The sequence below is a fragment of the Lontra canadensis genome, unplaced genomic scaffold, assembly GCF_010015895.1.
Source record: "Lontra canadensis isolate GAN:19392208 unplaced genomic scaffold, GSC_riverotter_1.0 scaffold69, whole genome shotgun sequence".
Taxonomy (NCBI): Eukaryota; Metazoa; Chordata; class Mammalia; order Carnivora; family Mustelidae; genus Lontra; species Lontra canadensis.
In genome coordinates this window covers 7,491,753-7,518,830 of record NW_022631063.1, presented here as the reverse complement: position 1 = coordinate 7,518,830, position 27,078 = coordinate 7,491,753, and the positions used below count along the sequence as shown (strand labels likewise).

The 27,078-nt window shown below is 38.6% G+C and overlaps 2 protein-coding genes across 7 annotated transcripts; one reads left to right on the top strand and one right to left on the bottom strand.

Annotated features, from left to right (window-relative positions):
* The first annotated feature begins 1,386 nt into the window (after positions 1-1,386).
* On the top strand, positions 1,387-8,551 carry METTL5 (methyltransferase like 5). Of its 6 annotated transcripts, XM_032880416.1 has the most exons (8): positions 1,389-1,540; positions 1,684-1,837; positions 3,760-3,874; positions 4,115-4,296; positions 5,410-5,492; positions 6,286-6,337; positions 7,991-8,040; positions 8,436-8,551. In XM_032880416.1, exons 2-8 carry the CDS (start codon positions 1,729-1,731, stop codon positions 8,472-8,474), a joined length of 630 nt encoding a protein of 209 aa, XP_032736307.1. In that variant the 5' UTR covers positions 1,389-1,540; positions 1,684-1,728; the 3' UTR covers positions 8,475-8,551. The 6 variants fall into 6 exon arrangements, with proteins under 6 accessions (XP_032736310.1, XP_032736306.1, XP_032736309.1 ...); XM_032880419.1 differs by lacking the exon at positions 6,286-6,337 and having other exon boundaries at positions 1,387-1,540; XM_032880415.1 differs by having other exon boundaries at positions 1,387-1,540; positions 7,991-8,551.
* SSB (small RNA binding exonuclease protection factor La) lies at positions 8,250-20,126 on the bottom strand. Its single transcript, XM_032880413.1, has 12 exons — positions 19,995-20,126; positions 18,208-18,282; positions 13,955-14,058; positions 13,492-13,666; positions 12,625-12,732; positions 12,418-12,518; positions 11,077-11,148; positions 10,721-10,763; positions 9,945-10,085; positions 9,379-9,565; positions 9,131-9,262; positions 8,250-8,627 (listed from the first exon to the last, which is right to left on the bottom strand). Exons 2-12 carry the CDS (start codon positions 18,271-18,273, stop codon positions 8,539-8,541), a joined length of 1,218 nt encoding a protein of 405 aa, XP_032736304.1. The 5' UTR covers positions 18,274-18,282; positions 19,995-20,126; the 3' UTR covers positions 8,250-8,538.
* Positions 20,127-27,078: the final 6,952 nt, after the last annotated feature.

The following is a 27,078-nucleotide window of genomic DNA, read 5'->3' as shown; positions in this document are numbered from 1 at the left end:
CTTCTTCTTCTTCTTCTTCTTCTTCTTCTTCTTCTTCTTCTTCTTCTATTTCTTCTTTAAGATTTTATTTATTTTACAGAGAGAGAGAGCACAAGTAGGCGGAGAGGCAGGCAGAGAGAGAGAGGAGGAAGCAGGCTCCCCAGTGAGCAGAGAGCCCGATGCGGGGCTCAATCCCAGGACCCCAGGATCATGACCCGAGCTTAAGGCAGAGGCTTCAACCCTCTGAGCCACCCAGGCGCCCCTTTTACTTCTTTTAATAGTGAAAAATACCCATTCTCCAGATTAAGGGCAATCCTTTCATTTAGGCACAGGATCCTGTCTTCTCAGGATCCTAACTCCTTCCAAGATCCTTCTTGTATTTTATTTATTTATTTTTAAGATTTTTATTTTAGGGAGCAAGCGCAAGCGCACTGGCGCCCGGGGGCAAGAGAGGAGAGAGGGAGAGAGACACTACAGCCCAAGGGGGCTGAGTTCTGAGCCCTCTTGGGGCTGCATCTCACCGCCCTGAAACCATGAGCTGGGCAGAAACCAACAGTGCCACGCCTAAGGGACTGAACCACCAGGCGCCTCTCTCCTTCTTATATTCTAAACGCCCGCCTTCCTGTTAGAGTTATCTTGTTTGAATATAGGTGTGTTCCTATCTCCTGCTGCCATTAAAAAACAAAACAAACTTCCCCCAACCTCACTTAGCAGCAACCATTCGCACTTCTCTTCACAACTACGTTAAGAATTGCTCACATTGACTCTAATTCCTAAATTCCATTTATTTCATAGCCCACTCCCACCTGGTTTCTGCTTCTACTCTATGAAAGCAGAGCTCTTTGCAGCATTTGACACACCATATTCCTTCATCTAAACTCTAGGCTTCTCTGACATCACCACTCTGTGAGTGTTGAGGTAAGTGACACAGGTGACCTAAAAAGAGGAAAACGAATGTGAAACAAAGTAGGGCATGCGAATGGCCAAGGAGGGAAGGGTGAGTAGCGACTGTTACTTTTTGAGAGGGGCCTCGTGAGACCGGAGACAGAAAGAGCCACATCAAGTATTAACACCAAGTGACCGTGACTTTTACCCTGGCTTTCACCTTCTTTCTTCCCCTATCCTTTGAGCGCCTGCGGGTAGTCAAGAAAGCGAGAGGGTTTGGGCCCGTGCCAGGCGGTGGGGGCCGGTTCCGTAGCTTCGAGAACGGAGGGCTCTACCGGTCCTGCGGACCCGGCCGGGATAGCGGAGGATGAGGCTCCGCTGTCGCCGGCGGAACTTGTGAGCGGAGCCGTTGTTGCAGCTCCGCCGGAGGCTGCAAGGCAGCGGACACGGGCGCGCATGCGTGGCAGCGCTTCCGGCCCTGGTCCCAGCGCGAGGTTTGCTGAAGTGCGGGGACGCTGCTGGAGTAATCGTCGGTCGACTCCGGGGTGGGCCGCGGCCGCTGCGGGTCTCTGAGAAGCCCGAGACCAGCGCGGTATACCCTGGAGGCGGGTCGGAGGCTGGCCCGAGACTCCACCCGCCGCTGGAGCTGGAAGGAAAGCAGGAAGAGCTGGGCTAGGTGTGCCCTTCGCTCCCTGCCTCCCCAGGCCGGCCCCAGCCAGTGGTGCTAGAAAAGGGGAGGGGTGGGGTGGGGTGGGGGTAGGTAGGGGTGGGGTCGGGGAGCAATGGGGGGAGATGCAGGTTAAATGGGTTTCTCTGCAGATTCAGTGTTGTTAAATCCTGCGAATTCACACTTTCTTAAAAAAAATGAAGAAATTAAGGCTTAAGGAACTAGAAAGTCGCCTGCAACAAGTGGATGGATTCGAAAAGCCCAAGCTACTTCTAGAACAGTATCCAACCAGGCCGCATATTGCAGGTAGGGCGGCTGGTGACCATGTCTTTGCTTCCCGGGTTAGTCCTATCTGCTTACTCCATAATGAAAATAGAACAGTTATTTGAATACAAAGAACATCTAGAGGAATTCTGCCCTGAGATTACATATCACGTTAGAGAGGACTACCTTGACATGCAGCTAAACCCAGCAACAACCCCCCTCCCCTCGCCAAAAACCATTTTATTGTTTCACTGCTTGGTTTTCTGCATACCTCTTAATACTGTAAGACATCTCTTTAATGTGTTTGTTTCTATACACTATAAACTCCGTGAGGGTAAAGAACTTGTCAGTCATGTTCACACAATTCTGTGTCTAGAAGAGTTCCTGCTACTAGTTCGGAGCTCAGTACACGTTTGCAAAGTAAGGATCAATTTTCTATTGCAACGAATTGCAAATGCAAGGATTCCTGTGTTATACTTGCCCTAGAATGAGTACTAGAGTTGGTAGCCAAAGGACTGTGTTTAACAAATCCAGAATAGGTGCTATAAAATGAGGATGTGTTTCGGTTTTTAATGATCCGAGAGTCATCAGTGTTGCTTGATCCAAGAGATTGATACTGGGAGTACAGCAGACAACAAAGGAAAAACCATATTTAATAAACATATTGTCAAATTCATTGAGGAGTCTTGGTAAAATTAATTTGGGAATCCCTCCCAGCTTCAACATTAGTTCTGTTTTTAAGCAGCCAATGAAAGTATACACCTGCACTTACCACCAACATATTGTCATAATTCCAACCAAAAACTGGCACAAAACTGTCTGGGTTAAGACCTGTTTTCTCAATTTAGATGATTTCTTTAGTGTATTCTAACTGTAGGGTTTCTTAGTGAAGTCTAATGTTTTAAAAAATCCTTTGTTCATACCCAGGGTATAATATGCATGTGGACGTGTTAATTCTTTTGAGATACCAGCTTCAAAGTCACTAACACTTGCAGCAGTAATTGGGATAGCAGTTAGACTGAGATATCCCTCTGTGTGAATTTTTTTTTTTAAGATTTTATTTTTAAGTAATCTCTACACCCAATGTGGGGCCTGAACTCATAACTTGAGATGGAGAGTTGCATGCTTCACCAGCTGAGCCAGCAAGCACCCCAATTGTGTTTTTGATAAAACCTCTAGTGCTAAGGCATCATGTTGGGCAGTGGTTCTTGCTGGTTCACATATCCACAGGGAGAGATCAGTGGTTTTATTCATGCTTAACCTTTAGTATATATCCCAGACCTTTGTGTATTTGGAAGAACCCTTTCTGATCTCAGCAGCTACTGCTCTACTCCTCATTCTCATTAGTTTATGAATATATGTGTCTAAAGGCTGTATTGTGGATATAGGACTTTTCCCATTCTAGCTTGCACTTAGGGTACCTGTGTTCTGGTGACAAACTGGTCAAAAAGTTCTGGACCGTTTTAATGTTAATGCTTATTCAGTATTAGTGACTTCCAGACTTAACAGATTTCAAACAGTTTTGGGAGACTGATATAGGGTTGCCAAGTTTATATTTTGACAAGGAAAGATATTTTTAAAACCTGTTTACTCTCACCATCCTTGGGAAAATATTTCAACATCAAAGAAAGAACTGATGTATGTGTGGGGGGGGCAGGGGGCAATGTTTTGGACAGGCTGAGGAAAAAACATTCTAGCCTTATTTTTCTCATTTTATTTCAGAATTTTGTCATTCTTCGCATTGTCACCAGAGTAGTTTTTGGGAACCACTGGTGTGTGTTATTGTTCTTGTGGTGCCTCTTACTACATAACAAGATATTATACCTCATTTAAAAAAAAAATAAATCGGAACACCATTTCGGGGAGGAATAATGCAAGACAAGAAATTGCATTAGTCATTTACATGAATTGGATTTTGGTCATCAACTTACTCTTATTCCCTAATATGTTTTTTGATCTTTTAGCATGTATGCTCTATACAATCCATAATACATATGATGACATTGAAAATAAAGTGGTTGCAGATCTAGGATGTGGTTGTGGCGTTCTTAGCATCGGAACTGCAATGTTAGGAGCGGGGTAGGTGATCCTCTATGTAATGTTTGGGTATAGGGTGGTCTGAATAAGAAACATAAATAGGATTAACTGAATTAGATTTATGGGACTCTACAGTATGAGATGAGGGGAGCAAGAATATGATACTGAGTACATTTTGAGTGAGCAGAACGGTAAAACAAAAAACAATATGGTTTGATTTCGTTATTGTTTTGTTTTGGGAGCTATAAATAGTCATTCTTTATGTGTGCTTTGTATTTATAGGTTGTGTGTTGGATTTGACATAGATGAAGATGCGTTGGAAATATTTAATAGGAATGTGGAGGAGTTTGAGTTAACAAATGTTGACATGGTTCAATGTGATGTGTGCTCATTATCTAACAGAATGTCCAAGTCATTTGATACAGTAATTATGAATCCTCCTTTTGGGACCAAAAATAATAAAGGTTAGTAAAAAGACTCAAGTGTACTGATACATGTATAGAAAAGCAAGTTTTAGAGTCATTTTCTTATTGTTTGGGTTAAATGATATTGTCACTGTTCATTAAATAAACCATCTCTTACCTGTGTAATTACAATAATTTCAGTTTGTTTAATGTATGTCAAGGAAATTGAATTTTTCAATCTTTGTTTTTCTACTCTTAACAAGGACAGTTGAATAAATAGCTTTTTTTTTTATTAATTTACTATTTATACTTTGCTTTCAAGAATGATTTACCTAACCCTTATAATTCTGTAAAGGGTTTTATACTTTTAGAACCTCATTTTAATGCCTTAACACACCAAGAGTTTCAACATATGATCATGAGTAACAGTGACTGACTGTGGCTATTTATCCTGTGTATGCTGTAGGCAAGGAGGATAGAAAGCCTGTGAGAAGAAAAGACGTGAAGTTTACTTTTTTAAGATTTTATTTATTTGAGAGGGGGCGGGGGAGGGGCAGAGGAAGAGACAGACTCCCTGCTGAGCAGGGAGCTGGCCTCCCGCTCAAGCCCTAAGACCCAGGGATCAGGAACTGAGCCAAAGGCAGACGCTTAACTAAGCCACACAGGCACCAACCAAGAAGCCATGAATAAAGAGTTCTCCCTCCAGCCCCTGCCTGATTCTGATTGTTGCTGTACCTGTTTTCTCTTCTCCCTTGAATTGTTAATTTGGAACATTAAAATTTTTACTTTAGTCTTATTTAAAGAAGATAGTATAATTCTGGTTTTATTTTATCAGCCTTAGATATATTTTACTTTTAAAAAAAAATTATTTATTTGAGATAGATCATGAGCTGGGGGAGGGAGGGCAGGGCAGAGGCAGAGGGAGAGGGAGAAGCAGGTTCCCGGCTGAGCCGGGAGCCCAATTCAATGACCTGAGCCCAAGGCAGATGCTTAACTGATTGAGCCAACCAGGCACTCCTATATTTTACTTTGTTGTATCTTGTCTTTTTGCAGAAGAATCTGAAGTGTCTATTTTGGAATTTGGGAAAAAAGTTTTTAAATATCTGGTATTCTTTTAATCTTTGTTTTGGTAACAGGTATATAAAGTAAATGAGTTTTTTCTACTCCTAACAGGGACAGATATGGCATTTCTGAAGACTGCTTTGGAAATGGCAAGAACAGCAGTATACTCTTTACACAAATCCTCCACTAGAGATGTAAGTTCAAATCATCATGATGTTGCTACTTCAAAATTCATGACAGTGTTTTAAGGGTTTGCTGTGAATACTAATTACCTGGGTATCTCTTTCCCCTGAACTTTTTAAACATCATGGCACTTAGAAACAATTTTCCCTTTAACTAGCTAGCATTTGTGATTTGTTTTCTTCCAGTCTATGTAACTTCTTTTGCCAAAGATTTGCTCAGGCAGGAACCGTTACCAGGAGAGACTATAGTTCAGTAGAGAAGTATGGTATAGCTAAGATTACAATATGTCCTAGTTTGCCTAATTCCTGTTAGTCCCATTGTCCCTTTGTGGCTTTGTGTGCATTAAGGGAAGCAGTAAGACCTAATTTTAAGAACTGAAGCTAAACTGATCTGAGTTCAGACCCTCCCTTTTCCATTATTCTTGCCAGCAATATAACATATGGGGGTATAGAAGATTTATTCCAGAAAATTGGGTATATTTTTTGTCAACACAACAGTGATTAAGGACACAAGACTATAGGGCCAGACTGCTTAGATTGAAATCCGACTACCACTTCCCTGTGTTATCTTGGTCAAGGTATTTGTACTCAGCTTCATCACCTATACTGTACTCATCTATACTCTTGTAATTGGTAATGGTTTGGTTTCTTATTTTCAAAATACTACCAATCCAGCTGAACCGTTTGTAAGAGTCTAAATTCTAATGATTTTTTAAAAGCTTAAAAATTTAGTATGAATATTAGCAAAAAAGTAATTCTCAATTATTTTAAAAATCAGTTCACATTAACATGTTGTTATCTTCAGCATATTCAAAAGAAAGCTACAGAATGGAAAATCAAGATAGATATTATTGCAGGTAAGACAGTTTTTAAGTTTCTCACAAAATACATCTAAACCCTAATAATAAGGTCAATAATTCATTAGCCCAACCAGAGTTTTAGGTGCCAAGAAAAGGTGCTGTAGAACATGTTTTAGGGGGCACCTGGGTGACTCAGTCAGTTAAGCAGCTGCCTTTGGCTCAGGTCATGATCCCAGGGTCTTAGAATCCAGCCTCATGTGGGGCTCCCTGCTCAGGGGGAATCTGCTCCCTCTCCCCCCAGCTTGTGTGCTCACTCTCTCTCAAATAAAATCTTAAAAAACAAAACACATTTTCAGTTTGACAAAATGTGAGCGGTTGGTAATGGGTTGGAAATGAAGTAAAGAGAGGGTATCAGTGTTTGCCTAAGACTGTCCCAATTTATGCATTTTGCTGAAAATTCCTAATAGTGCCTATTTGGTCACTCCAGACGTAGACAGAACAGTTATTTAGCATCATAGTGATAAAAGAGCTTGGGCTTGGAGTGGGTCAGACCTGTTTGGAATCCACTCATGGAAAATACCAACAGATCACGCCTGATTGCCTTTCCATTTCAATTTTCTTTGTCCCTGGAGTCAGAGAACATGAAGCTTTTTTCTTTTAGTGGGGGATAGGGTATAATCATCCACACTGTAAGTAAATGTTTAATACATTTTTATTAGCAAATTGGGTAATATTCACAAATGCCAGAATGGGATAAACATATAACTAGAAACTAATCAAAATCCAAATAATTCTGAAGGCTGAAATAAGTACAATAAGGGGGAAAATATTCTTTACTTGATAATAAACTAGGAATACCACTATGGTAGTAACCATTTAACTAGTCCTATTCATAATTAGTAATGTAATGTGGAAAAGTCTGTCAGTCCTCCTATTTACCCAGTATTGTCATTCCTAACCTAGTTTAAGGTATAATATGCAACTTGGAACACCTTAGAACAACTCCAAATATACCAAGCCAGTACCTTGCTATTCCAAATGTGGTCCTCAGACCAACGTTATTCACATCCCTTGGGAGCTGAGACTTGCCTTTTAGCTCCAGCCAGACTTACTGAATTATAATACACATTTTAAGATTTATTGAAGGTTATTTGATTACACATGAAAATTTGAGAGCTGTAACCTACGGAGAATTTGTGTTGCAAAATATGAAGGTCAGGCAGTCTACTGCCATCCCTCTAAAACTGATGAGTAAATTTGGAGAACCTGCATTAATTCTTAGCATAAGAAAAGTGTATTTTCACTTGACAGCTTAACAGAAAAATAATTAGCTACTTACTACCAATATTAAAATCTGGACAAGAAATTTTCAAAATAAGCATGATTGTTATGATTGCTAGCTATAGATTATTAGGAAATTAGAAAGATACCATCATCTTCTGTCCAGTTTTTATCCTTTCAAATCCTTCCCCATAACCTCAAATTTTGGCATAAATGACCAAAATAGCAGAAATGCCAACCTTAGTTAGCCATGGCTAATCTTGGGAAAGTATCAGGTCTCAGTCTTTGGATAAGTTAAAGTGACAGGTCTGAAGTGTTCTGCTTACCAGGGTTAAGTACTTCCTTAATTTTGTTTTAATTTACATATGTCTGTATGTATGTCAGGGACAGCAAGTGAAATTTTATTCTTAGGTGGCTTTTGTTTTATAGAGCTGCGATATGACCTGCCAGCATCATACAAATTTCATAAAAAGAAATCAGTAAGTTTCTTGATTCCGGCTTATCTACATTCAGTACTGAAGAACTTTTCAATAAGTAATTATTTCCAATGTTATCAAGTTGCCTGAGTAAATAAAGGAAGCTAGCACAGGAGACAGAATAATTATCGATGGGATAACAGCCAATATTCTGGTTTAAGGTATTCTTTCTCAAATGCTTTAGGCACAAAAATAAAAAACTAATTTTTTGCTCTTTTTTATATAGTACATATTTTATTAGTTTGTACTAATACATTTTCATATTACAAAGGCAATTTAGTGGAAGTCTTGATATCTGAATCATTTGAAATAACACAAACAACTATACATTAAAAAAAAAATCTTCATTTGGATAACAAAAAGACAAGTTAAAAACAAAAAATTTTCCTTTCTTACAGGTTGATATTGAAGTGGATCTAATTCGGTTTTCTTTTTAAAAGCCTCTAAAGACAAAAGCAGCTTAAAACCTAATTAAGATGAATAAAAAAATTTTTTACTAAACTACTGGTCTCCAGCACCATTTTCTGTTTTCTGTTGTTTTGGTGTAGGTTCTTCTTTGTCTGTTTCTTCTCTTGCTCTTTTTACTGGTCCTATACAATAACAGAATTTTTGTCAAGTTCACTATATAAGCATTACTCTTTTAATTTTGAGCATAAGAACAAAAATAATTCTGTTTAAAAAACAACTTTAAAAAAAAAAAAAAGCAACAACTTCCTGGGGCGCCTGGGTGGCTCAGTTGCGTTAAACTGTCTGCCTTAGGCTCAGGTCATGAGCCTAGGCTCCCTGCTCAGTGGGGAATCTGCTGCTGCCCATCCCCCCACTCATGCTCCCTCTCTTTTTCTAAAAAAAAATTTTTTTTTTTATTAAAAAGCAACAATTTCCCAACTCCAATGAGAAGGATTTTCTTAGTACAGATCTTCTGCTTTCTAAACTTAACCTTCCAAATATCTTTTTGTTTCCCACTTGTAAAACAGGATAACTTGTGTAAATCATAGTCCAAGAATATCACTTACACAAAAGGTGAAAAACCATACTGCTGTTCTTTCCCATATAATTTCTCATGAAAGTAACCAAAGGACTTAGAAAAACTTACCAGATGCACCATTTTGATCATGTTCATCATCACTATCAAATTTAGTTTTCTTGCCCTGAAACTGTACTTTTCCTTTAGCAGACCCAGTCTGGGCAGCTTTATTTCCCTTTCCTTTTCCTTTAAATCTGCGACCTATAGAAACATAATTGAGAAATCCATAAGAAATGTCTTAAATCTTTTGTCACTGCCTCTGAACAAGCAAATGAGTTAAAATAACCAATGGTCAAAGACAAATCAGAAATAATGACCTTTTGATTTCCATTTGTTTAGAGACTCTTGTTGATCTTCTATGATTTTTTTCAGTGCTTCCTTTTCCACATCTCCTTCTAGTACTTCCCACGTCACTTCTTTGTTCCTTAATTGTAGGTTACCATTATTTGCATCTTTGGCTTTATCCAGTGCTTCCTTAGCTTTTTCTTTAAAAAGAATTATCCCCTATACCAAAGACAGACAATAAAAGCCACACCCTTCAGGTTTTTTTTAGTTCCATAGTTAATTCCTTCACTCAAAAACTTCCTACCCTGCAAATCTTCTCTGCCATTATCAATGTCAATGAATTATAATTGAACTTCAGGAAGCTACCACAAAACTTGCAGTCACAAATACCAACAGTTATTCATAGCATAACTCAGAAAATATCAGACATTTACATCCAGTGATGGCAATAACAAAATGGAAAGTAAATGACCAAGTAGAAACTATTTCATAAACACATTAATAAAAAAAAAATTGCTTTGTTTCTACTAATGTCTTCTAAAGTTAAGTTTCTTTGGAGTTTTAAACATTGCTAAAAAGCATATGAATGTCTCCAAACCTCTTTTGCTCCTCTCACAAAGTCTATCCATTTTATTTCACCATGACTTGAGAAAAGGATGTGCAAATCTTCTCTACAGGTCTGATCATCTAAGTCTCCTGAAAATTTCAGCAAGCAGCCAATCTTTTCTTCTAGAGATTTCTATAAAAACATACAAAGCAAGAAAAAAAAGTTTCTTAAAAACAACCACAAAGAAACAGAAATGGCTTACACCACTCTATACCTAATACATGCAAAAAGCTAGAATCTAAAATGCCATTTTAAAGTAGTTTAAAAGTTAGTGCATTTCCCCTTGTCATCCATCCCTTGTTCTACGATGGCTTCTGATTTTAACCTTCTTAATTTCTTCAACAAGTAGTATTTACTTAAGCTATATGTATTAGTTATTATGTACATCTCGTTACTAAGTTATTTCTCTGGATAGGTAATGAGTTTGGGCAATACTATCGGGCTATGACTTTAGTGCAATGACAACTACAGACCTGCTCACATATTTGCTTCAAAAAGTCCTGCTTTTTGGGGCGCCTGGGGGCTCAGTGGGTTAAGCCTCTGCCTTCGGCTCAGGTCATGATCTCAGGGTCCTGGGATCGAGTCCCGCATCAGGCTCTCTGCTCAGCAGAGAACCTGCTTCCTCCTCTATCTCTCTCTCTGCCTGCCTCTCTGCCTACTTCTGATCTCTCTCTGTGAAATAAATAAAATCTAAAAAAAAAAAAAGTCCTGCTTTTTATTCTCATAAATTTGAAACATAGCTTTAGATACCAATAATATATACTTACCATTTCAGCATTTTCTGCTAACTTTTGTTTTTCTTCTTGCTCTCTACAAAAGAAATGTTAATTAGAATGTTTCCATTTACTGTATGAGAAAATTAAATCCTGTTAACATTGATCATGAGCACACACTGCTCAATAACCAAAGTCAGTCGTTAGGTTTTCTGATTCTCATGGGTAGAGTGCAACACAATGTGCCCCCAGATTATCAAGGCAGCTTAAGATCTTAATGTTTCACTACCAAAAGAAAAGCCTGCTACTCATTTCAGAACACGCGCGTCATCAAGCTCCACTTCCGAGAACCACTAACTCTATCCCTGTTAAAACTTGAAGGAATTAAATGATTGGCTCAACATACTTACTGTTTAGCTCGTAATTTAGCTTCCACTTTATTTTGCTTTCTTTCTTCATTTTTTTTTGCAAAATAATCTTCCCTAAAGAACACAAAATACAGGAGCTGAGTTCACAAGAACAAAAATAAGACTGCAAAATACTCTGAATGATTTAAGCACAGGAAGGAATATTACACTTTCTACCTAAAAATTCAAAAGATGCCAAGGAAGTTATTTAGTAACAGCTTTACTAAAAAACATTTCACATTTCATAAAATACACACCTCTTAAAAGCGTACGTGTACACCTCAATGGTATTTAATATATTCAGAATGGCACAACCATCACTACTATCTAATTTTGGAACAAAAAGAAACTTGATGTCTATACCAATCTCATTGATTTTTACCATTCATGTATAGGAAAAAAAAGTAAACCAGGATTTATATAAATAACTTCGCATAGAATTTTCTAGTGTTACTTTCACAAAAGGAAAAAATTCTACAATCTCTAAAACCCAAGAATAAAAGCAATTATGAAAACCACATTAAAAAATACTTTCGAGGGTTAACGTTAATTACATGATTCATCACGGTACATCTATAAGTCCATCAGGTTTAGTAAATGACACTTAGAAGATTACATAATGTGAAAGTAGGGGACAATGGCCTAACTTTATCATAAAAATGCTCTGGTTTGTTCTAACTTTTGACACACACATATTAAAGAATGTGGTCCAAATCTGTATTAAGTAATCCTTTCTACTAAATGAATACAGGTATATATAAACTATGAGAAATAAGAACAGACTGTACATTGGACAGGGATTGATTCTCTAACGACACAGAAGCCCAAATTTTACTATCTAGCTTGATTATATGTATTAGATGCAAAACAAAACAAAAATAACAAAAACCAAAATTTAACCTTTATTAACTATTAACAGTGAAAAGGTATTAAAAAAAAACACTTCCTTGGGGCACCTGGGTGGCCCAGTTGTTAAGAGTCTGCCTTCAGCTCAAGTCATGACCCCAAGGGTCCTGGGATCGAACCCTGCATGAAGGCTCCCTGCTCAGCGGAATGCCTGCTTCCCCCTCTCCCACTCTCCGTATTTGTATTCCCTCTTAGTGTCTCTCTCTGTCAAATAAATAAATAAAATCTTTAAAAACAAATCAAAACCAAAAAACCCACTTCCTTAAGGTCTCAAAGAACTAGGAGTTTCCATTGGGCAAATTTCAAATGTTTATCAAAGAATGCCCAAGGATACTAAAAGTACTGTCCTTACAGGGGTTGCTATTCCATATTCTGTATCCCAGTGTGTCAATTCCATATAACTAAGTGGCCAAAAGAAACATCGGCATAAAGACTTACTTGAAAAGTATTAGCAGGTCTGTGTCTTTATACTTCTGGCCAGGGGTATCAACAAACTTCTTAGCAGATTCAATACTATCAAACACAGCAAAAATTGATCCCTATTAAAAGGGGGAAAAAAACTCTTTTAAAAAAACGTCCCACATATTTTTCAACTAGAAAAAGTTGTAACATCATACAGAAAATTCTAACATCCTACGACCATACCTTAAATGCTTTGTGTAATGTTCTTCTCATCTGAATATTTAGTACTTGACCTTTATCTTCTAACCATTCTTTTATATCATCAAGGGTTGCATCAGTTGGGAACCCTTTCTGTGAAGAGTAGAAAGAAATGTACAAATGCCCTCTCAGATAATTTTATCAGAAATTCCAATTCATTTTGTCTTGAAACCAAACCAGGATATATGCATCTATCTATATCTATCTCTCTCTGTCTCTTAAATGTTTAGTGCAATTAAAGTGACTTACTTGGAATTTGCTTCAAAGTAATCCACTTTGGTCAGTTAGACATCTATCTTTGGCTCAGGTCATGATCCTTGGGGTCCAGGGAATCTCTCCCTCTGCCCCTCCCCCTGCTTCTCTCTCTCTCATTCTTTCTCATCACTCTCTCTCTCAAATAAATAAATAAAATCTTCAAAATAATCCACTTGGGGCGGAGATAAAACTAGATCAATCATGTGTTAGCTGCTAAGGTTGGATAATGGTACATTATATAGTCAGTCTACCTTTACATGCTTTAAATTTTCCTGAATAAAAAAATCTACTTAAAAAATTCATATGCTAAAGAAAATTACTATCAAGTTTAGCCATTGACAAATAAAAAGCTGATAGGCATTGGGTGCTTAAAATATGCCCAAGATTTTGTATAATGTTATATGGATTTTTCATTAATTCTCACAAAAGTTCTAGAAAGTAATCCCCATTTATGAAGATTAGACAGCTTAAGAGCACTGCCCAAGAACACACAGTAAGTGGTAAAGCTCTGATTCCTGAGTCCTTATTCTTATCCATTCTGTTTCTTTCTAAGTAAGATACTCAAGATATAATTAAACATGTTAAAGGCCCACTTACAATATAAACAGATCTGTTTTTTACATCATTCTTATATTCATCAGTCACTTCAGGGAGGGGTTTGCTTGGTGATCTTCTGATTTTAGTTTTATCTTCACTTATTTCCATGAGTTCAGCTTTTGATTTACTCAGTGCTTCTACTATCACATTAAAGTCTGTTGTTAGACGGTTTAACCTGTAAAATATATATAAAAGCACTGTAAAACTTAGTGGTAGCACTTGTTTACAGAAAAATCTCAAGGTTTTTTTGTTTGTTTTTTTTTTTTTAAATCTAAAGATGACTTTATAAAGATTTTTACTGGGGCGTCCCTATCGCTCAGTTGGTTAAGCATCTGACTCTTAATCTCAGCTCCAGTCCTGATATAAGGGTTGTGAGTTCAAGCCCTGTATTGGCCTCCATACTGGGCATGGAGCCAACTTAAAAAATAATAATAAATAAAATAATAATAAAAAAGGTTTTTACCTATTGAACTTTATCATTATCTCCAAAGGGACCCAGCCTTCATCCAGTTTGATCTGTTCCTTTAAAAATTTGTCTCGTGGCAAATTGAAGTCACCAAAATAATACTGCAAGATAATAACATTATATTTCAGAGCACTGTACAATACTAACTTACTAACTCCAATCCTGGAGTTTTTAATTGCCATTACATCACCATGTTCTATTCTTTAAAAAATACACCCAACAAACATTTTCTCCTAAGTACATGATAGTGAAACATTTATAATTCAAATTAGCAGAAAGGTAAAACTAAAAAATGACTACTGAAACAACATAATTAGCAGATAATGTCAATAGACTATCAAGTCTTAAATAAAACAAAAACATAGTTAAGAATTTAGTATGTGAGAAGTCTCTTGTTTCAAACCAGTTTGTAAAGAACAGACTGTTAAATAAAAAGAACTGGAATACACTGATTAATTACTCTAATTTTTACAAATTAAAAAAACAGGTGAACGTTTATCTAATTTAAGCATAAAGACACTCACTCAGTATAAAAGCAAATAAGACAAAAACAAAAAAACTATACATGAAAAGACTCAGGTGTGACTATTTGAATGCCAAAAGTAACATACAAAGTAAAAGACAACAAAGAAGTTTGTTAACAATTCTTTTTTTAAGATTTTACTTATTTATTTGAGAGAGAGATATCACAAGTAGGCAGAGAAGCGGGGGGGTGGGGGGGAGCAGGCTCCCCTCTGAGCAGACAACCCAATGTAGAAGAAATGTGGGTAGCATCCCCAGCCATGTGACTATGAAAAATCCCACCCACATTTTTTTTTAAGATTTTATTGATTTGACAGAGAGATCACAAGTAGGCAGAGAGGCAGGCAGAGAAAGAGGGGGAAGCAGGCTCCCCGCTAAGCAGAGAGCCTGATGCGGGCCTCAATCCCAGGACCCTGAGATCATGACCTGAGCCAAAAGTGGAGGCTTAACCCACTAAGCCACCCAGGTGCCCCTTGTTAACAATTCTTATAAATCAAGGGAGAAGGAAAAAAAACCCTGAAAATTCTAATAGAAAAATGGATAAAGGACATTAAAAAATTACTAAAAATAAGAATGTAATATAAATATATAAAAGTTCAACTTCATTATTAGTCAAAGAAATGCAACAAAGCAATGAAATACCATTTCCACCTAACAAACTGGCAAAAATTACAAAAACAAGAACACCTAGTATTGGCCTGAACACAGAGAAATGGTCATGCAGGTGGAGATGTAAACTGGCAATCAGTATAAAGGTTTTTGAAATGTGCATACCCCTTGAGTTGATACATCTTTTTCTAAGGAATTTTCTCTTAAATCAGTACACATGTTTACTAAATTTTATATATAAAGATATTCATCATGAATTGGACAGCTCATGCAGAAGAATGAAACTGGACTATTTTCTTACACCATACACAAAAACAGACTCAAAATGGATGAAAGACCTAAATGTGAGACAGGAATCCATCAAAATCCTAGAGAACACAAGCAGCAACCTCTGTGAGTTCGGCTACAGCAAGAGACTTGTTTCCAAAGGCAAGGGAAATTAAGGCAAAAATGAGCCATCTGGACTTCATCAAGATAAAAAGCTTCTGCACAGCAAAGGAAACAGCCCACAAAACCAAAAGACTATCAACAGAATGGGAGAAGATATTTGCAAATGTCTTATCAGATATAGGGCTAGTATCCAAAATCTATAAAGAACTTATCAAATTCAACACCCCAAAAACAAACAATCCAATCAAGAAATAGGCAGAAGAAGACATGAACAGACATTTCTCCAAAGAAGACATAAAAATGGCCAAAAGACACGAAAAAGTGCTCCAGATCACTTGGCATCAGGAAAATACAAATCGAAGCCACAATGAGTTACCACCTCATACCAGTCAGAATGGCTAAAATTAACAAGTCAGGAAATAACATGTTGGCAAGGATGTGGAGAAAGGGGAACCCTCTTAACACTGTTGGTGGAATTCCAAGCTGGTGCAGCCACTCTGGATAACAGTATAGAGGTTCCTCAAAAAGTTGAAAATAGAGCTACCTTCTGACCCAGCAATTACGCTAGTAGGTATTTACCCTCAAGATAGAAATGTAGTGATCTGAAGGGGCACCTGCACCCCGATGTTCATAGCAGCAATGTCCAAACAGCCAAACTATGGAAAGAGCCCAGATGTCCATCGATGGATGAATGGATAAAGACGATGTGGTCTATTATATATAATGGAATACCACTCAACCATCAAAAAAAGGAAATCTTGCCATTTGAACATGAATGGAACTAGAAGGTATTATGTTAAGCAAAATAAGTCAATCAGAGAAAGACAATTGTCATGATTGCACTCCTATGCGGAATTTAAGAAACAAAACAGAGATGCATAGAGAAGACAGGGAAAAATAAAACAATATGTAATCAAAGAGGGAGACAAACCAGAAGAGACTGTTAACCATAGGAAACAAACTGAGGGTTGCTGGAGGGATGGGGTAACTGGGTGATGGACATTAAGGAGGGCGTTATATGGAACTGATGAATCACTGAACTCTACCTCTGAAACTAATAATATACTATATGCTAATTAATTGAATTTATATTTAAAAAATAAAAAAAGTAAAGAGGAAAATGCTAATGTAAAATTGGATGGTGAATTAAACTTCTCTGTGTTAAGCTAATCTTAAGGCCAAAGTAGGGAAACATGCCAATAAAAATAATGATTTGCTGATTTTTAAAACTAAATAAATACAGATAGATACATATTCATCATGGAACTACTGCAGCTAAAAAATTAGAAATATCCTACGTATCAAATAGGGAATTGGGTAAATTACTAATGACATAAAGCTTTACTCTCCCAAAATGCATCCCATGTTCAGGGCGCATCAGTTAAGCAACTGCCATGGCTCAGGTCATGATCCTGGAGTCCCAGGACTGAGTCCTACATTTGGCTCCCTGTTCAGCAGGGAGTCTGCTTTTCCCTCTGACCTCTCCCTTCCCATGCTCTCTTTCTTAAAAATAAAAATTTTTTTTTGTTTGTTTTTTAAAGATTTTATTTATTTATTTGATAGGCAGAGAGAGAGAGAGAGAGAGAGAGAGAGAGAAGCAGGCTCCCCGCTGAGCAGAGAACCCAATGCAGGACTCGATCCCAGGACCCCGAGATCATGACCTGAGCCAAAGGCAGCGGATTAACCCACTAAGCCACCCAGGCGACCTTAAAAATAAAATCTTAAAAAAAAAAAAAAAAAAAAAAAATGCATCCCATGTTTGATGGGGGAAAGGGAAGAAAATAAAAATTATATTGGTGTGAGCACTGATCATGAAGTGTGAAAGTGTATTCATCAAGCTTTTGACTTTGATTATTTCAGGAGGGTAAAATCTGAGGTGGCAGATTACGGAAGGGAAATTATTAACTTTGTCTATATATAGCTTTGTACTGTTCTAAATATTAAACTAACTGAATTAAAAATTTTTCTTCACAATTATAATTAAATTAGTACAAAAAGTTGTAGCACAGGACTTTTTAAATGCCGGAGAAGTGCAACTTTAAAAAAAAGTTCTGATAGCTGCAAAAACCACTAAATAACATGATCTGAAGTTCTCAGTTAAGAACAGAAAACATTAAACAAAAATTTCCCATGCAGCCATTACTGATACTGTAAAGCTTCCATTTAAATACAATACTAAAAATGCTCAGATGATTGTGAAACAGATACTCTATTACAAGTAATAATGGCCAAGAACTCAGCTTAATTGGGCAGAAAAATCTATTAGGACCTTCAAACAGACAAAGTGTTATTTAACAAGGGAAGGTACTTCACAAAAAATTTTACATTATTACATGCCAGGAACTCTCCTGAATGCTTTACATTTTATTAACTAATGTAATCTTCACCAACAACCTTATGAGGACAGTATCACTATTATCCTCAGTTTTTAGACTAGGAAATTAAAACCAAAAGGTAAAAGATAACACTAGTCTATAGTATTACCTTTTGAAATGTTTGTAGGTGTTGGCTTTCCTAAATTGGCTCCACTAATACAAAACTGCATAGTATTTTAAGTCCATCTAATTTCAAGAATCAAAGACAAGAATCAAAGACATATTTAATACTTTACACGAAATGTTTAAAGGATCATTACAGTGAAATTAAATGTTCCTTCTGTATCTGTTTTGAGGCTCTACATATCCTTTCAAAGAGCACATTTTTGCAGTTTAATATCATAAGAACCATACCTCAATTTGATGACAGATTTTGGCCTCGAGAGCAGCCATTTTTTCATTATCACCATTTTCAGCCATTGTGGCTATCTGTAAATTTTCCCAAATTGGCATAAAAAGGTTATTATTATTTTTACATAACACTCAAGATTAGAAGAATGTTTTTAAATTATCGATATTACACTCTTTTCTTAAAAATCAAGAATTTTTAATTTCACAGGTTCAATTTTTCTACTCAATTCTCAAATTTCAACAAAGAAAATGTTGGACTACATAATGGAAAACTGAAAAGCTATAGATAATCTGCAATCTTTTCAGTAAATCACTGGTCCGTCTCTAAAACAAAGCAAGTAGTTATCTTCACTTAGCTGATAAAGCATTCAGCAAAAAACTCCAACTATTTACCAACCAATCCCAGCTTTAAGCAGATCACCCATCTGTCAGTATATTTCTATGCATCTCAGTCTTATTTGTTTCCTGTGGACTGCACTTCTTTTAAAATTAGTCACTGACTTACCAAAACCTTGTTATCAGCAAAGATTAAGTATCATAACTTCAGGATGAAAAAAAAAATATAACCATCAGGGTTAGATTAAATGCTGTATGTTAAGGAACATATGAAAATAATTTAAGAGTCCGGGGACACTAAATTCATGTTAAGCTGAGGGTTTGTCTCCTAATTCACCTATATACTGGTTAACCTTACAGCCAGTTTCTTGTTTCACATCCCTGACATTAGCGTTGCAGGAAAAAGTAAGGTGGTGAGACTGGTTTGCTAAGCATCACAACAGAAGTTTTCGGATTTCAAATCACTTGCCTGTAGTGCTCTATTAAATCTTCCAGTGAGCCACATTTACAAAAGTATATTCGTAAGAACTCATCAGGGAACCTGCCATTAGTTGACTGTAGTGAACCATCTTTGGTGTACTTCTTCGAAGTATCGCTTTCTAAATTGTAATTGCTATGCAATAACCTGGATGCACACTGGAAGCTCTTGTAATAGGAATTTGTGTGGTGCCAACCCACTACAAAACTTATTCAATCTTACGCAGTGTCGACCACAACCGACGTCCCTAAATCGTTACCATGATCTAGGACCCCTTACAAAGCAAAGGGTGAGAAAAAGAACTGTTTGGTCCGTACAAGACTTCTCTGGCATACCCCATTTTGGAACTTCGTCTCATGTGATACTTTTCCAGAGTGTACAACCAGAAGTGAAATATTACCTACACTTTCTCCCTTCGCACAGAATCCCTGACATCAGTGAATAAGGGACACTAAAAACCCTAGAGAGACGCCAGAGGAACACCTGCGGCCCCACCAATCCCCGACCTCCAGTTTGTCCCACAGGATCCAAGGAAGCCTCGGGCAATTAACCACCTCTAACCACCTCAGAAACTTAACCAGTAGCCCCAAACGTCTGCTCCCCGCGACTCCAGAAGGCAGTGGAGGTAGTTAGTCTTAACGACACAGAAGGGATGCGGACAGCCTCCGTCCAAAGGACCCGCCAGAGCCCAGTCCCAAAGCAACCACTGGCTCGCTTGGGCCCCAGCCTCGTGCGGGGAAAGCCCGCCCCTGCATTCCTCTTGGAGACCAGGTCTGCCCCTCGCCCCGGCCGGTGCCCCTCCACTCCCAGCCCAGCGCGCCGCCCCGGGCTGCGGCCCACGCGGCGCGCGCCCGGAACATGCGGACGGCGAGGAGTGGACGCACCGGCGTGAGGCAACAAGGCAGTGGAATGCGCCGCTGCCACTCAAAGCAGAACCTTTTGTACTTCTTCCCCTTAGCCACCCGGAGATGCTCACCTTTAAGGTCCCGGTACCACAAAGCCACGCCGCACAAACACTAACAGCGACAACAACGTCTCCACTTCCCAGCGCCGCCCGCTGGCCTACGGTGCGTGAGGAAGATGGGGGCCGTCCCGGCAGCCCTCGCGGCCCGGGTGGGCGGAGCTTCGGTTAGGCCGGAGCCGACACAGCGCTAGGAGCTTGCGCGCCGGCCGCGGACTCCCACGGCCCGCGGAGTCCCGCCCTCACGCTGAGGAGGTCGGGTTTAAGCGTCCCGCGGGGCGTTTGGGAGAGTTAGGTGAAGTATTCATTGTTAAGCAATTCTGGACCGCATTTGTATCTCCAGAACTTACTTGGGCTTTTCGTGCGTATGAAGTATTTGGCTTTTTTTCAGATTATGCTTTTCAAAAAAAAAAAAAAATTGTCTTAATGATCCGTATATATATGTAGACTACATAGTGTTGTGATAGTTCTCAAAAAAAATGGCAAGTGACGTTTTTTGGGATTCAGAAATCTTAGAGTTGAGAAAACAATAGAGCGTTTACGAGCTGGGAATCTGGAATCTGATTGCCTGTGTTCAAATAACGGCTTGCCTGTTTACAGGCTATGACATAGGGCAAGTTACTAAACTTCTCTATTCCTTATGTATAAACTGGGGCCTTTGAGAACTACCACTGTCTTCCTACAGTTGTGAGCACTAAACGTGATGCAACATGTACCTTGCTGGGAACTGCAAATAACAAGAGGAGCAGATGACATTAATTTAAAACAAAAAAAACATGATTTTAGAAGTCCAACATGCTACCTAGTGAAGAAATCTATTGCCTCTGCTAGGGCCCTTTTCTATTAGTATACTTTTTGCACGATAATTTAGGCACTTAATTTAGAGGATTTTTTTTCTTGTGGTGAGATAATCTATTTTTCCCTTAGTTTTCTTGAAAATGTGAGGTGATATTGGTGAAATATCCTTTTAAGTGATCTCAAGGCTTTTTGGGAGTCCAAAACAGATCAAATGTATTTATTGAGGGAAAATATCCTGTTATAGATTGAATCCATACATTGCATCAAGCCAATGAGAAAAAATTAATGGTTACACTCAGGTAATTTAAATTCAAATTAATCAGGTTATTTTATTTACTCAACAAATGCTTATCTAATCTCTACTTTCTGCCAGACTTAATTAAAAAGTTAATTTTCTTTTTGATTAAATCAGTGAGAATATGGGTATTGTAACAACACACACACACACACACACACACACACACACATCAAGGGTCGCCTGGGTGGCTCAGTCCTTAAGCCTCTGCCTTCAGCTCAGGTCATGAGCCCAGAGTCCTGGGATTGAGCCCCACATCAAGCCCCACATCGGGCTCTTTGCTCAGCTGGAAGCCTGCTTCTCCCTCTCCCACTCCCCCTGCTTGTGTTCCCTAACTCGCTGTGTCTCTCTCTGTCAAACAATAAATAAAATCTTAAAAAAAAAAAAACCACATCAAATGTATGTCAGAGTACTCCCACTCATCCATTCAGCAAACTATTACACCCCTACTAATGTCCTGGTATAGAGCTTAGCACTAGGAATAAAAAGAAGATCCAGATCCTGCCTAGAAACAGTGGCACCTAAACAAATGTAACTGCTCATTTATGCCCTACAGTGTCTGGGTAGAACAGCGGATACATACATTCCACTACAAGAAACCTCACTTACTGGAGAACATTTATTAGTGTTCCCATCCTATTTACTCACCCTTTCCCTCCCCTCCTCTCCCTTCCCCTCCCCCCCCTTTTCCTCCTTCCCCTTTCCCTCCCCCTTCCTCCCCACCCCTCTTTCCTGACCCCTCCATCTCCTCCCTCCCCTTCCCCTCCCCTCTCATGGGGCCAAGATCCATGCAGCCACCACCCTTTGGGGAAAATGGATTCCTGGCTGCACACTAGGTAGCTTCATTTTTTCAGATAAAGCACCAGGAAGACTTTCAGGCTGATATCCATCTCTTTCATAGTTTAACTTTATAGGATAACATACTGAAAGACCATCTCTCTGGGTATAAATGTAATATAATCACTTTAGAGAGCAATTTAATAATATCTGCTACAGTGTATGATATGTGTAACTGATGGCTACAAAGTCCACTCCTAAAAATATATTCTAGGGAAATTTTCACATCTGTGCACAATAAACCATACGCAAGAATACTTATAGCTGAATGGTATGTAAATGCAAAGAACTGAAAATCAGCTAAATCTCCACTAAAAAAGAATGGGTAACTGAATTGTGCTGTAATTAAAAAAAGAAATAATAAACTACACAGTGATAAAAGAAACTGGATCTACATTCTTCAGCACTAATGATATTCACAAACATAATGCTGAGTTTAAAAAAAAAAAAATGTTAGGGGCGCCTGGGTGGCTCAGTGGGTTAAGCCGCTGCCTTCGGCTCGGGTCATGATCTCAGGGTCCTGGGATCGAGCCCCGCATCGGGCTCTCTGCTCGGCAGTGAGCCTGCTTCCTCCTCTCTCTCTGCCTGCCTCTCTGCCTGCTTGTGATCTCTCTCTGTCAAATAAATAAAAAAATAAAATTAAATTAAATTAAAAAAAAAAATGTTAGGGCACCTGGGTGGCTCAGTGGGTTAAGCCTCTGCCTTCAGCTCAGGTCGTGATCTCAGGGTCCTGGGATCAAGCCCTGCATCAGGCTCTCTGCTTGTGATCTCTCTCTGTCAAATAAATAAAATCTTAAAAAAAAAAATGTAGAAGAAATGTTGGTAGCATCCCAAGCCATGTGACTATGAAAAATTCCACCCACATTTTTTTTAAGATTTTATTGATTTATTTGACAGAGAGAGAGAGATCACAAGCAGGCAGAGAGGCAGGCAGAGAGAGGAGGAAGCAGACCCCCTGCTGAGCAGAGAGCCTGATGCAGGCCTTGATCCCAGGACCCTGAAATCAGGACCTGAGCTGAAGGCAGAGGCTTAACCCACTGAGCCACCCAGGCACCCTCAGCCACATTTCTAAACACTAGGAGGTGATTACTGCTCCTCCTGTGCCCCTCCACCCATTTTAAGAACAATCTAGGATAATGCTGTTATTCTATTTTGAACATTCAGACTTATTCTATTTGGAATTAATTATTAGGCCTCCAGGTAGAGATGTCAAGTAGACAATTGGTAAATGCATTTGGAACATAGGGGAGAAGTCAGGATTGGAGATACAAATTGTGGAGTTATTAGCAAATAGAAGGCATTTAAAGTCACAGCATTAGATGAGCTCTCTTAGATAATAGACAGTGAAGACAAGAGGGCCCAAGACTGAAACTCTAGCAATCCAATTTTTTGGATATTGGATAAAGGAAGAGAAGCCTGTACAGGAGCTAGACTAAGCACAGCCTGAGATGTTCTAGAAAAATATGGTGCCATAAATGCTAAAAGGGGAGATTGTTAAAAGGAAGGAGTAATTAACTGAGCAAATTCTGCTGAGAAGGACTGCAGCCTAACCACCTTTGTCATTATGGCCTAAACTATTACTTATCCTCCAATATTGGATCTCCCTTTACTCTAGAATAATAAAATCACCCCTGATTTTTAACCAAGTCCATGGCCAATCAGAAATAAAAGCTACAGGGACACCTGGGTGGCTCAATAGATTGATCGCCCAACTCTTGATTTGGGCTCAGGTCTTATCTCAGTGTCGTGGCTTCAAGCCCCACCTTGGGCTGCGCACTCCCTGCTGTGTGCTGATTCTCTACCTCTGCCCCTTCACCACCCACTGCCCCAGCTTTTTGCCGCTAGACCAAGCTCTCTCTCTCCCTTTCTGACTGGCTTGAGTCCCATGTTGGGTGTAGAGATTAAATAAAAATTTTTTTAAAAAAGGAAAAGTACGGGGCACCTGGGTGGCTCAGTGGGTTAAAGCTTCTGCCTTCAGCTCAGGTCATGATCCCAGGGTCCTGGGATGGAGACTGCACCAGACTCTCTGCTCAGCAGGGAGTCTGCTTCTGCCTGCCTCTCTGCCTACTTGTGATTTCTCTCACTCTGTCAAATAAATAAATAAAATCTTAAAAAAAAAAGTAACGATCATAGATGAGGTAGTAACCATCATAGATGAGGTTTGCCTGTTCTAGAAGGCAACATAACTGGAATCATGCATGTATACAGTATATGTGGTGTATGAATATATCACAATTTATCCATTCTTCTCTTGATGGGCATTTGGCTATGATGAATAAAGCTGCTCAGATGCTCTTGTGCATGTCTCTGGGTAGATGTTAGGTGTAGAGCTATGAGTGAAAAACCTGGGTCACAGGGCAGGTGTGTGTTTAGCTTTGATATGCACTGCCAAATGGCTTTCCAAAGTGGTCATATCATTTTCACATGAACCAACAATGTATCTGCTGAACATTCCAGGGAAGTACACTGTCATTATTTTTAATTTTGGCCATTCTAACAATCGTGTGATGGTATCTCATTGTGCCTTAAATTTGCATTTCCTTGGTGATTTACAATGTTAAGCACCTTTTTATGTGCTACTTTCCATTAGAACATCGTCCTTTGTGAAATGTCTTTCCAAATGTTTTGTTCATTTTTAAAGTTATGTTATGTCTTTTTTAAAAAGTGGATGTTTAAGAGTTTGTTTATATAATCCAGATACAAGTCCTGTGTCAGATATATGTACTGTGAATATCTTCCGTGGGGCCATGGCTTGCTTTTTCACCCTCCTGTTAGTGTTTCTGGATGATTACTACATTTTATATTGTGTTTATGAAATCATTGCCTACCCCAAAGTCCCAAAATATTCTCCCCTGATTTCTTTTAGAAGCTTCATTTTCTTCTTCTGACATTTAATTCTGTGATTCACTTCAAATTAATTTTGGGATACAGTATAAGGTAGATGACAGGGGTTTTTGTTTGTTGTTTTTTTTTTCTTATATGGATAGAAAATCAAGTGTTTAGCACCATTTATTGAAGATTGTTACCATGGCTAGCTCTAGAAAAGTTATCCAAATATTGAAAGAAATGTCTTAAAAGAGAATAAGTGAAATTAGCCACTTTAAAAACCCAGGTAGTACACTCACGTTCATAGCAGCATCATTCATAATAGATAAAATGAGTTATATTGTCTATTGACTAGTCAATCTATTGACTGATTAATGGAAAAGCAAAATGTGGTATAAAAGGTGGTACAATGGGATTAAATTCAATACTTACAGTGGAATTCAACACATACAGTGGAATTCAGCCTTTAAAAGGAAGGAAATTATGCAGTATAGTAATGCATGGATGAAACCTGAGGCCATTATCCTCAGACAAATAAGCTGGTCATAAAAACACAAATATTATAGGATTCCACTTATATGAGGTACTTAGAGTAGTCAAAATCAGAAAGACAGGAAGTGTAATGGTGGTTGCCATGGGCTGGAAGAGAGAAGAATGGAGAGCTACTGTTTAATGGATATAGATTAATGAATGAAATGAAAGAATCTGGGGGATCTTCTCGAAACACACAAACTGAAATCATACTTTGAGGCCAGCACCTCCTACTGGGAGGACTGCTCTAATCCACACACTGGGGAGCATAACAGCAATTAGCAGAAAAATCCCAAGGGACCTAGTTCTGGGAGTTCTAGCCTACTCATTTAAAATCAGAAATGAAGAAATAAATTAACTCGAAAGAACCATGGGGAATTGTGAGAAAATCAAGGGACCCAAACGAAAGAAATCAAATGGAGTATTGTATTGTAAAGGTGTTACTAATAAACCATTTGTAGGGTTTGGAAACAATTCTCAAGAAGAGAGCTCAGAGTTGCAAGTGTTTTGTTTTCTGCTTTTCATTTTGGTTTGTTTGTTTTCATTTTTATCACAGGAGTGTTCTTTTTTTCTTTTTTTAAAGATTTTATTTATTTGACAGAGAGAGAGAGTACAGCAGAGGGAGTGGCAGGCAGAGGCAGAGGGAGAAGCAGAGTTCCGCTGAGCAGAGCTGGACTAGACTCAAGGCTCCAGGACCCTGGAGTCATGACCCCGGAGCTGAAGGCAGATGCTTAACCAACTGAGCCACCCAGGTGCCCCATACCACAGAAATTTTCAAGCACACTCCAGAATTAGAAAGAATAGTATAATAACTCCCCAAATACCCATCATTCAGTTTCTGTATTTATAACCATATGATAAATTTTGCTATATCTTTAGGCCACCCACTTCTCCAAAACCCTATTTGTGGAGCAAATGCCAAACATCATGATTTTATCCATTAAGTCTTACATCTGTATCTTTAAGAATGAGGACTTAAAAATAACCACCTTGGGGCCGCTGGGTGGCTCAGTGGTTGAGTCTGCCTTGAGCTCAGGTCACAATCATAGGGTCCTGGAGTTGAGCCTTGCATCAGGCTGCCTGCTCCTGCTCAGCGGGAAGCCTACTTCTCCCTCTCCCACTCCCTCTGCTTGTGTTCCCTCTCTCACTGTGTCTCTCTCTGTCAAATAAGTAAATAAAATCTTAAAAAAAATATATATATATATATATATAACCATTTTTACCATTAGCATGCTCAAAAAATAAAATATAACAAAAATTATTTAATATCAACAATATGCAGTCTGTATCCAAATTTCCTTAATTGTCTCAGAAATATATTTTCAGTTCCTTTATTCAGATCAGGCTCCAAATGCTATTCACATATTGCATCATTGATATGCCTCTTAGATTTCTTTAATCTATTTATCTGAGGCTCACCTGGGTGGCTCAGTTCATTGGGCGTTTGCCTTCAGCTCAGGTCCTGATCCTGGAGTCCTGGGATTGAGTCGCAGGAGTGGCTCTCTGCTTAGTGGGGAGTCTGCTTCTCCCTTTCCCTCTGCCCCTCCCCCTGCTCATGCTCCCTCACTCTCTCTCTCAAATAAATAAATAAAATCTTAATAAATAAGTAAATTAATTAATTAAATGTTCCTCTTTTCCCTGTATTTCCTATAAACCAAATATTAGATCTAGAGGCTTGATAAGAATCTGGCTAAAAACTTTGGAAGGAACACTCCAGAGGTTATGCTGTACTCTTATTCATCACATTAGAAGGCATGTAAGGTCTGTTAGTCTCCTTTTTGGAATATTAAAATCAATCACCCAGCTCAAGTA

What these genes read in the sequence shown, in the direction of transcription:
- METTL5 (XM_032880415.1), top strand. Translation starts at nt 1,729, where the DNA reads ATGAAGAAATTAAGGCTTAAGGAACTAGAAAGTCGCCTGCAACAAGTG. An exon ending in AACCAGGCCGCATATTGCAG is followed by an intron (nt 1,838 to 3,759) that starts GTAGGGCGGCTG and finishes TTGATCTTTTAG; the next exon opens with CATGTATGCTCTATACAATC. An exon ending in TGGGACCAAAAATAATAAAG is followed by an intron (nt 4,297 to 5,409) that starts GTTAGTAAAAAG and finishes TACTCCTAACAG; the next exon opens with GGACAGATATGGCATTTCTG.
- SSB (XM_032880413.1), bottom strand. Translation starts at nt 18,273, where the DNA reads ATGGCTGAAAATGGTGATAATGAAAAAATGGCTGCTCTCGAGGCCAAA. An exon ending in ATAATGATAAAGTTCAATAG is followed by an intron (nt 13,667 to 13,954) that starts GTAAAAACCTTT and finishes TATATTTTACAG; the next exon opens with GTTAAACCGTCTAACAACAG. An exon ending in GACCTGCTAATACTTTTCAA is followed by an intron (nt 11,149 to 12,417) that starts GTAAGTCTTTAT and finishes TGTGTTCTTTAG; the next exon opens with GGAAGATTATTTTGCAAAAA.